Source organism: Lepisma saccharinum, chromosome 24 (assembly GCF_977018435.1).
Source record: "Lepisma saccharinum chromosome 24, izLepSacc3.1, whole genome shotgun sequence".
In the NCBI taxonomy this organism is placed as follows: Eukaryota; Metazoa; Arthropoda; class Insecta; order Zygentoma; family Lepismatidae; genus Lepisma; species Lepisma saccharinum.
Window position 1 is genome coordinate 46,174,180 of NC_139252.1, and position 12,014 is coordinate 46,186,193.

General features: G+C 37.2%; 1 protein-coding gene across 1 annotated transcript; it reads left to right on the forward strand.

Annotated features, from left to right (window-relative positions):
- Positions 1-425: 425 nt before the first annotated feature.
- Positions 426-2,161, forward strand: Caf1-55 (chromatin assembly factor 1 p55 subunit). The gene has a single exon (XM_083110221.1). It carries the CDS (start codon positions 721-723, stop codon positions 2,002-2,004), a length of 1,284 nt encoding a protein of 427 aa, XP_082966347.1. The 5' UTR covers positions 426-720; the 3' UTR covers positions 2,005-2,161.
- The last annotated feature ends 9,853 nt before the right edge of the window (positions 2,162-12,014 follow it).

Consider the following 12,014-nt stretch of genomic DNA (forward strand, 5'->3'; position numbering starts at 1 on the left):
GAGTGGTTTGTTTAGAGTTATTATTACCATAGAGGCTGTTTCACATTTTTCTTACCTTTACGAAAGAAACTAATGAATAATTTAATGAAAGATTTATTATGGGTGTGCGGGACGGAAAATTGTTTAAATGTCAACCTTCGGGCGTTCGGGAAGGAAAAATTCGAAATTTGATATTCCCAAACACTGTGGATGTGCATATCTAAAAATCTACACACTATTTCTATTTCCTCCGTAAGTGATTGTTTTACCATTTCTGGAATAAAACTGGCTATTTCAAGACATCGAGAAGTAGCCACTTGTTTTGAAACACAATTATTTGGAATTTTCCGACTGTTTGGAACCTGCCCGCACCAATCTAGTTTGTTTTAGGACCTGGACCTGGCTGACAACACAGATTATAACAACACTAATAGACCTGGCAACTTTGTTTTCGAGAATTTGGTCTCGTATTGTGGTATCTCTTCACTGTTTTAGAAGTATCCCATTTTTTTGGAAGAAATATTGGATTTATTCTTGGCAGCATACTGTTTCACGAGGGAAGCCCTGCCCATTTGTCATCATTTGGTACAGTTATTTTGTGAACTTTCGAATTGTAGCAGTTGTGACTGAACTGTCGCGTTCCGGCTTCTGTTGCGGAGTTTGGCGGGCGAAATTTGTAACACTCGTAAGTCATTGCCCTTGTGTTATTTTAAAGACTTAAAACTGGAAACTACATCAAAAATGGGTGATAAAGACGGGGAGACGTTCGACGACGCCGTCGAAGAACGTGTTATCAATGAAGAGTATAAAATTTGGAAGAAGAACACTCCGTTCTTGTATGATTTGGTTATGACACATGCTCTGGAATGGCCGTCGTTAACTGCTCAGTGGTTGCCGGATGTTACTCGTCCAGAAGGAAAAGATTACTCAATTCATCGTCTAATTTTAGGTACTCATACATCAGACGAACAGAATCATTTACTAATTGCTAGTGTGCAGCTACCCAACGAAGATGCACAGTTTGATGCTTCTCATTATGATAATGAGAAGGGCGAGTTCGGAGGTTTTGGTTCTGTTAGTGGAAAGATCGAGATTGAGATAAAAATCAACCACGAAGGAGAAGTAAATAGGGCGCGTTACATGCCTCAAAATCCATGTGTTATTGCTACCAAAACACCGTCAAGTGATGTGCTTGTTTTTGATTACACAAAGCATCCATCCAAACCTGATCCCAGTGGAGAATGCCACCCAGACCTGAGGCTGAGAGGTCACCAAAAAGAAGGTTATGGTCTATCCTGGAATCCTAACTTGAATGGCTACTTGCTCAGTGCTTCTGATGATCACACTATTTGTCTGTGGGATATCAATGCTACACCAAAGGAGAACCGCATAATCGACGCGAAAACAATATTTACTGGGCATACTGCAGTCGTGGAAGATGTTGCATGGCATTTGCTACACGAATCACTGTTTGGTTCCGTTGCAGATGATCAGAAGCTCATGATTTGGGATACCCGCTGCAACAATACAAGTAAGCCATCCCACACTGTAGATGCGCACACAGCAGAAGTAAATTGTCTGTCATTCAATCCATATTCAGAGTTTATTTTGGCGACAGGAAGTGCTGACAAGACTGTTGCATTATGGGACTTGAGGAACTTGAAACTCAAACTGCATTCCTTCGAGTCGCATAAGGATGAAATCTTCCAAGTTCAGTGGTCACCACATAACGAAACCATTCTTGCATCCAGCGGCACAGATAGAAGACTTCATGTTTGGGACCTGAGCAAGATTGGAGAGGAGCAATCGGGAGAAGATGCTGAAGACGGACCTCCGGAACTTCTCTTCATACATGGAGGGCATACTGCAAAGATATCAGATTTCTCATGGAATCCAAATGAACCCTGGGTTATCTGCTCTGTATCTGAAGATAACATCATGCAGGTGTGGCAAATGGCAGAGAATATCTACAATGATGAAGAACCAGAAACGCCAGCATCAGAACTTGAGCCGGGAGCATCATAAGTAAGTTTGAAATTGGAACTGTATACTATCAGACCAGAAATTTAACATCAGATTTGTTATGTAACAGTAAAGGACCTTCTTGACATGCATAAAGAACTACACATCACCATCAAAGTGTATTTCAATTTGTTTTTGCCTGCGGAATATCGCAACTAACATTGATTCAAATACAAAACACATGGTGAACTTGAAAAAAGTGGCTGCGATGAAGATTATCTGCAGTTTTTTATTCAGTTAATTTGATTTTTTTTTTATTTAATTGGCCAAGGCGGAAGCAGGTGGAATGTATTTTGTATTTTACTGCAGTCTAGAATACTAGTAGCTCACCTCGTTTACTTGAAACTTACGTCACAAGGGAAATGGGATTACATTGTTTAATTTTCTATTTCATTTTCAAAGTATTGCAAACAGTAGTGTTTGAGAGTATTTAGATCGTGTAATGTATTTCAGTTTATTGAATACTGCGTACACATGTACAAAAACAAGTTGTTGTTTTTTCCCCATATGGTCCAGAATTTGTTTCTTTAGATTAACAATATACTTTGATACTGGTGTGTGCTTGACCTACTGGATACATGCTTTTAATGGATTAGGAAGACATCTTTTCTTCTTTGGCATTATGCCCTTGACTGGCAGCAGTATTCTATATTGGGCATGTACACTGAATGATTATGTGGACTTTTTCAGTTTATAGTTATCAAAAAACTGTTAAGATTATTATGTGTGAGTTTTATTAGCTTTCACAACATTGTTGACTGTTTTGTGTCTAAACTACAATTTGAAATTAAATGCCAGGTCCAGTGTTAAATTGGAAAATTGTTGGCTCAATATAATTTTCAATTTTCTTCTTCTTCATTTCTGTTAATGGTACGTATGTATTAATGTAAGCATGATATATCATGATCCAGAAATGTGAAAAAGTGTGTGTTGAAGATATATATGTAAGGTTCTGGTGGATGTTGCATTTTTGTTTGAAGCAGTGAGAATTGTGAATTTATTGAACTAGAAGCATTTAATTTGTTTTTCATAATTCTGTATTATCATGTGATAATCAAAAATAAATTAGAAAGGGCAAAGTTAAGTGAAATTGAAAATGTAGAAAAGTGGGTTCACTAGTTGAGAATGACACTCAGAAATAGCAGGGGCTCCTTGTCAGAAAATTAATTCTCCGACGGACAATAGCGTTTGGCGCGTACACCTTTGTACATCATCACGCGTCGTGATTGTGTTTTGTTCATGTTCATTGGTTATCCAGTGTTTCAAACTGTCTGTGTTTGCAACGAAAGTTAGAAACATGACGTGTCGTGGATGCGTGGTGAAATTCGTACCGGGTGTGGAAGATCCAGCAGATTTTTTAATTTAATTGAACACTGGATCGTGAAGAAAGGAAAGGAATGTTGAAAATGTGGCAGTGAATGTAAGCTACTCGTTAGAAGGAATGGGCTGTGGGTATATGCCTAATATGACGTGTCGTGGATGCGTGGTGAAATTCAGGTAAGATTTCCATATCCTGGAAACGGGTTTCTTAAAATTTAAAAGTATGGGGCTCATTTGGGGCCAGGTGACTCCGGCCAATTTCTAACTTGCCTTTAACACGGACTCTATAGAAGAAGCCGGAGTGGAGGCAGGGCAGCGGTAGGGGGAGCCTGGAATCTGTGGGAAATTTGGACTCAAAAATTTAAAACCAAAGTAATTTTTTACTTTAAATTTTCCACCGATTCCGGGACGGATAACCCGAAAAACCATTCACGGATAGCGCCACGAAACATTACAATTTTCATCATAAAACAATGCGAAAAAGTTTTAAAAAAATAATTAGATCAGATGAAGTTTGTTCATGGGTATTCCTTGGGTTCCAAAGGTTGAAACACTGCATAATGAATGGAAATTGACAAAACACAAGCTCGACTTGCGATTATATAGGAAGGTGTACACACCATATTGTGTCTCAGGCAAGTGAAAAGACTACGAGAAAGAAGTACTCGTAATGTGAAAAATTGCAATTACTTTGATCAAAAAAACGTGAATACACCTTAAAGAATGTTCCGTGAAGCAGATAGGTAAGTACAAATGTCAAAAATTGACAAAATGAAGAAGTTATAGGTATCCGGGGAATAGTAGATTTTTACACAACTGTTTTTAAGAGTGCATTTAGTGGGTTCCTGTGATCTAGTCTGAAGTATTATATTCTTTACAAAATAAACTGTCAACGGCTTGCGATATTAACAGAAAAAAAAATCCTGTTATGACAATGATAGAGTTGTAGTGCTTGGATTTGGTACTTTTAACTTTGGATAAATACTGACCCTGTTTGCTGAAAAAGGAAAGGTTCTGTACAGTTTACTACAAGAGTTATATCTTTGTAACTATTATTGAGAACATTGATGAACATGAAAAATTGCATGTCTCATTTTGTTGTATAACTATTTATATTATTACGTGAAACTTGTGTCGAAGAAGTCATGTTATTTCAAGTCATTTTGTCAGTAATCTTGTGACTACTACCTGTTTCTAATGTGTTGGATATAGCAGAGCTGGAGTTTAAATGAAAGATTTTCCTCTGCAATGCATGTGTATTGTAAGTTTAAATAAACTGTATGTACTTTAATATCTTTTCTTACTAATATGCTGAAAGGTGTGAATGTTATGTTGAAATCTAGGGATTACCCAAACAACTTATTCATATTCTTATACATACATATTGCTTATATTGTGGAATTATTCTTGTTTAGCATTGTTACAAGCAAGTACAACATAAAGACATAAAAGAATAAATCTTGTATGTACGTATTGCTTTCACTGCAGAATTATTTTTCTTGTAGTATATGGTTCTTACGAGCACAAAAAACAATTTTGGGTGTAACGTTTCAGGAGAACAGTCTCTTCATTCCGATAAATGTATGGTGAAGGGAGTGTGTGTTCTGAAACATTACATCCAAAATTGTGTTTGTGTGCTCGTAAGAACCATATACTACAAGAAAAATAATTAATCAAAAAACACACAGATGTGGTTTTAGTGTTTCCGCATTGCAAATATGGAAGTTTTCCAATTAATTTTGAAGGCCCTCTGCCTTCATTCAGTTTGGAATTAATTGGAAAACATACAAATTTGAAACATGGAAACACCAAACTTCACATATGAAACATATTTACTTGCTTGCAATAACCGTGAATTGCAAGGGGAGAAACTTTTCAAAATTGCAGTCATCAAAGGATAACACTAATATTCAAAATTTTGAAAATATGTATACTATGAATATATTCTATAAGAATTGCATTTGTCATTGTTGATATATTTATGTACACAGCTGGAAAAAAAACACTTGCAGTTTCATTTGAATGCTCTCAGAAAAGCTCTATGCGAATTTAATTTTTCACTTTGGAATATTGGTATAGTTATTCGAGATCCTTTGGAGAAAGCCCTACCTTGTTGAGTGTGCCAGAACAGTTGAAATCTAGCATTCGTTGCATGTGTTCTTATCAACTGAACAGCCAGGACAGTTCGTTGATTCACTCAATGTCCACAACTTGCATCTTCTTGTAAACTTTGTCCATTGTAGCTGTTCTGCAACTTAAATATCTTCTTATACAGTGTGTATCAGGTCATGAAACCTTAACTTTGATCGCTAATGGCATCACTCCCCCCCCCACTTTTGGCCAATCTCAAGAAGGATGAAGGTGAAAAGATGAAATGAATGAAAGAACAATCGAGACACTAAACATTAGGAATGGAATACATTGATTGGTACTCTATCAGTATCAGCTGATATCGGCGTATCGGGAAGGTAATTTTACCAATCTGATATATCTAAATATCTTATAATGTAATGCAATATTCTGCCATTTTATTATAATTTGTATGGATATAAACGTATAATTTCCATTCTGTACTATTATTTTAAAGTAAATGTCAACTATGTAGCTTCTTTTGCATTGAAAAGGTTAGTTCACGTGGTAACATACATTTATTAAGGAAGTCAATGAACCGTTTGGAATTTTATGTCTGTACTTTATCGGTATCAGCCAAAATTTCATATTCATCCATCCTTACAAAACATGAATTAACAGCACACAACACCAGTCCCATAGAGGAATATACTGTCTAGATTTTGATGCCAAAGCCTTATTAATTGAATTTGAAATAGTGGTTTTATAGTTAGTGAAAAATTTACATTTTAATAGCATGTAATCATAACTATTACCACTGACAGTCCATATAATAATTTAGTCTGCAGAAAGGCAAAAGGGCACAAATACTAACCACAAAATAATAATAATAATTGCCTGTCTGCTGACAAAATTCTGGTTGCTGGTATTGCTAACAAGTAATATATGCCACTGAAATATTGTTTTTCTTAACTTCGCCCATAAAATCACAATTTCACGAGACATTAAGTGCTTCGCTAGCGACAAACCAAGGAATAGGATGGTGCCAATACATTATAACCCTGTGAAATTATCTACACTTTCTTGTATGGAGTAAACTGGTAACCAAAGTTATTTAAAATATGTGTAATAGTTTCATAAATGCAGAAAACCTAATGTGAATATCTCCCAGTTTTCATGTTTTAAGCAGTTAGGGTTGGATGACTTTTGAAACATGCTCTTGCCTGTTAAAAGTTGTAGGAATCAATGACAAGAAAGTTGGTTTTTAGTACAGTTCTTCCTTGGTAATACAGGAGAGAAACTGCGAGTAATTTTTTAATGTATTCTTGGGTGATGTACTTTTTTTTTCTCCTGGGTTTTATTTAATAAGAGTGTGTCTTGACAGGGGAAAAACAAAGACAGTCTACTTTTGGTGAAAATTGAGTTTTTGACATCATGCTTTTGTAGGGATGGTGTAATACATCCCCACTTGCCTAATTTTAGGAAACACTCCTAGTCCTGCATAAATCATGATTGCAAAAATGTTTTTCTGCTTCATTCTCTAGTGTTTTCAAACTTCAGATTGCATTCCTGTAAAAAGTAGACAGATTGTTTAACCCCTCTACCCTTCAATTATGACTGCCTCGATGTGATGTGACAAGTTAAATGGACATATCACAAAGAATATTTGGAACAAGTAATTGAAAACTTACAGTTGCAGTTTCAGACTGCTTTTGTATTTCTCAGTTATTTCATAATTCTATTGGTGCCATAGGTATTTCTACAGGGTGTCTCACTGAAAGTTAGCCCCAGTAATATCCATTTCCTGTTGTAAATATTGCAAGGATTTTGTTGACATTTGTACAGAATTGAGTTAGTCCATGAGAAAGAAAGTAGAGTCGGCAACACGAGCTCCGTAGCCGTGGAGGAAGGAAGTTGGCAACGCAAACAGAGACTGTTGGGCAATCGTGCTCTCACGTTGTTAGTTAGTCGTCGAAACATGCAACGTTGTGTTTGGAAGCTCAGGGAGGACATTCCCAGCACCTCATGTGACAACCTCATTTCTGATACATACAGGTATGCCATGTAATTGTTTTGTTTCCGTTTGTACCTTTTCGCTTCAACCAACATTTTCCGGGGCTACCTTCGAGTGGGACACCCATTATTATTTTAGTGTAAATGTCATTGGAAATCAAGATTTCGTAAGAGACCAGGGAAAGCATAGTATGCAATGAATCTATTTGGTTTATTTTAATTTGCTTTTCTGTCACTTTTGGCTGATCGCAAAGATGATGAGGATAAGATGAAATTGACGAAATGGTGCCCACGAAGAATGTTCATGCCCAGGCTGGGATTCGAACCTGGGACCCCTGGCATCGTAGCATGCTGTGCTAACCACTCCACATTGTGAGATTCTCTTGATGGTGATTAGGCATTTCAAATTCACAATTTTTTGAACACTGCAAATGAAACTGCAAAACATGTTTTTACTAGCAGCATTTTTACATGGCCCATTACACTTCTCAGGCCTAATAATTTTACAATGCATTTGTTACAATATGTACTCTTGCCTGGTAAGAATATCTCTTGGGGTATCCTTTGTTGAAACTGGATTACAGGGTAGAGGGTTGATTACTCTCCTCCCCTGCCAAGATGCCACTTTGCCAGAATCCAACTGATAATATTGTGCATGTCTCTACATATTTTGTTCACAGTACAAATAAGGGGTTTCTCTTAGTTGAATACTCAATAAATTTCAGTATTTGTAAGATTTTTAAAGAAATGACAAAATACGTATACATACAAAGAAATCTTACCTTCAGTGTACACCCAACTACCCATCACTAAACCAAAGCTTCCTGCATTTTGTACAGTCAATCGCAAAGAAAAATAATACGGCAAATTGTTTGTCACCATTTTCATTCAGTCCAGATTGTGATGAACATGAATTGTGAAAAAAGTGAGTAAGGAGAGGACATCTGCTTTGCATCAACAACAGAATTCCATTCTTTAAAATGCATGATGTACAGCTTGATTTTTTTGGGAAGTGGAAGTCCCCCTCTCACTCTTCTGTGATGAACAAAATGAAAATAGGGATGGGTAATTTGCCTACTTTCTTTGCTGTTGGCTGTACAAAGTACACTTGGAATAATTTTTTTACCAATATCTTTTCTTTCATTGGAAAGAAGTAATTTTGTTAAAGGGCAAGAATCTTGCTTCATCACTCTTGTTTTACAGAATGCACTCAACCTGAATATTGGTTTCAACATTTCCTAGTTGCACAAGGAAGAGTGTAAATATGTATCTCCCAGAATGTGAAGAACACCAGCTTATTGACAGGCTTTGCCGTACATACTAGACGTGAACCATGCTTGATACATATGACAGCAGGGCTATAATCGAGGGTATACGCAGAGGTATATGCTGTATACCCTTGGATTAACCTTATCCATTAGAGTATATCATCTGCTACAATGTGTAGATTAGATAGCTGCATGTGAGCACTTTCGCTCACTCAAATTTGTTCCAGTCTCCAACGCTTGCATGTACTGTACTCGTAGTGGAGTGACTGACAATGTCCTGTGTTTCAGAGCCTAATAAGCAGTACTGTCAACCTAAAACCCATACATGGAAGGAAACCACTCTATGCAATTACAATTCTAAATAATAATTCCGTATATTATTATGCAAGACTCAAATACAATACATACGAGGGCTGCTGGAAAAGTTTCTGCAAACTACCACCAACAGTGGCGCTAGTGTTCCGTTATTATAAAAATTGGAAGAATAGACCTTTTTTATGTTTAAATTATCTTCGATTGTTTGTTTAAGCCTATTCATTTATTTTTCACAGCAGTTTGAAGAAGTAGTTTCGTGTGAGAAATGTAATACTTTCAGGCAATGATTTTTTTTAATTTCAAATGTAGTTTAACACCGAAACAATGCATCGAGCGACTTCGTTTGGCTTTTGGGGATGAAGCACCTTCCAATAGGACTGTGCAATTGGTTTTCCGAATTCCAGCGTGGTCGCACATTTCTCAGTGATGAATTTCGTGAAGGTCGTCCATCCACGTCTGTTGTTGCCAGTAATGTTGATGCTGTGCGTGAAATAATTGAAAGAGATCGGCATGTGACATACCGTGAAATTCAGGCATCCTTGAACATTGACATGGAAGCAATACATACGATTTTGCATGGTCATCTGAACGTATGGAAACTTTCAAGTCGTTGGATCCCACACAACTTGACCGAAGCTCAAAAACAGGCTCGTGTTAATTGGTGTAAAGAAGTGCTCATAAAATTCAACCGAGGCAAGTCAAATTTAGTGTACTACATTGTTACAGGGGACGAATCTTGGATCTATTAAAAAAAAAAAAAGAAGTAAAGTGCTCCCCTGTGCTTAGCACCATGCCATGAAGGCGTATAGGGGGTGTGGGGGTAATGCCCCACACTTTCTTGATCCGGTCGTGAGTGGGGGTGATGCGATCAGCATCATGCCCCTGACTGCCTTTACCCCCCAGGTACCCATGTTATTCGATGCTGGGTGGGCCCCGGGGCCACTTCCAACGTTAGAAAAGTTCCCGGATTTGAACCGACCGGGGATCGAACCCGGGACCTTTAGCATGGTAGTCAGATGCGTTACTGACTGAGCCACCACGGCCACCCAAAACTAAACAGCAATCCACTGTCTGGGTGTTTCAAAGTGAGCCGAAACCAACAAAAGTTGTTCGTTCGAGGAGTGCTGCCAAGCAAATGATTGCTTGTTTCTTCCGTTATACCGGATATGTGGCAACAATAGCTTTAGAAGATCGAAGGACTGTAAATGCTGAGTGGTATACAAGAATTTGTTCGCCCGAAGTCATCAATGAATTGCGTAAAACAAGCACAATCGTGGCATTATTCTTCACCACGACGCCAGTTCCCACTCAGAACACCAAACTGTTGATTTTTTGTCCAGCAAAAATGTCAAATTCATGACTCATTGTCTGTACTGATCTCATTTACCACCTAATGACTTCTTTTTGTTCCCACATAACTTTCTCACTGGAAGTTATTTCAAATCTAATTTAATAAAAATTGGCTCGAAAGAGAACTTTTTCTCTATACAATAATGGTCAATAAAATATTTCATTTCTTTCACTTACTTTCAAGATTCTACACGTTTAATTTACATCACAATATGATTGTCTAAAGCTTTCTGGTAATACTCGTGCAGGATTGGTATCAATTGTTGCAATAATAGCAGAGTTTCATATTTTTTAATTTTAAAAATGTCTTCTTCTTCTTTATTGTGCCATACCTCTTTTATGACAATTAAGAGTACATTATCGTAATCATCAATGCCAAATATTTAATGGAAACAATCTAAAGTTAATGGATATAATGTCTCTGAAAATTTTGGGACTATAGCACTGTATGATAGCAAGTGAACACTGTCTACATGAAACCAGTCAGGCAGTTGAAAAAGCCCCTATGTACCATTTGGTTACCAGATTGCTATGAGGGAAAAGGAGGACATAATGAACCAAAATGTAGGACACAAAACAGACTCAATAAATAATACATATTTCTAGAACACGTTAGAAAGTAATTTAAAATTGACACTTTTCAGTTTTTTTAAAAAAATATGATTTCTTAATGAATTAAATGCAAAATTCCCAAACTTGTAATCAATACTAAACAATACACTTCTTTCTACATTTTTTAACCGATACCTTTCTTGTGAAAAAAATATTTCTCTCCCAAGTTCGTTGCTATGATGGTTGATTGATTGATTGGTTTGGTGTTTTAAGTCCACTTTATGCACAGTCTGGCTAATCGGGACTGGACCTACAGTTTAAATTGGGATCCGAACCACTATGTGCCTCCATTGGGACCCCTTCTTTACAAGGTGACGATGCTACCACTGCGCCACCAGGGAGGCTCTCGTTGCTATGATGGAAATGAAAGTACTCTCCACATTTGGATGAATGGTTCCAGAAGTTTCATCTGGGATAGTTTTAAGTTCAATCACTTTGTTCTACTCCCTGCTTTACAATAAGAATATTGAATATTGTCAACTTATACCCCACTGTTCCTAGGGACAAGGCTGCGGATTGCTTAATGGAGAAAGGGGTCAATGTCATTGTCGCATGGGACTACATAAATGGTTTCACTTGTGTACAGGTATCACTATTTTAGCTTTAATGACAAGACTTATATGCAGAAGGAAGGTTTGGCTACGGGAAACTGTCTCTGGAATTGTATCCGGGATTTTCATGCATTATATTGAGAAAGCCACCGTGGATCAGACAATGGGGGTTATTAAATACTTTGGGAGGTATGTGGACAATACCTTGATTATAGGAGACGAGAAGGGCCTTAATAGGATGTTTGAAGTTTTGGGGGAACAAGATAACAGGATCAGATTTACTAAGGAGGAAATGAAAGAAGATGAGATTAGCTTTTTAGATCTACGGCTTATTAACACCGGAAAGGGAATTAGGACTAGGGTATACCATAAAGCCTTGGCAGGAGATCTGTATATTCATTACGAATCAGAACACGCGAGAAGAACTAAAAATAATGTGTTTCTCAGCTTTTTTATAAGAGTAATAAGGCTATGTAATCACAGGGATGTACTGAGGAAAGAAGAAAAATGGATC

Bases quoted from the DNA above. Each gene is read 5' to 3' on its own strand.
- Caf1-55 (XM_083110221.1), top strand. From the start codon at position 721: ATGGGTGATAAAGACGGGGAGACGTTCGACGACGCCGTCGAAGAACGT.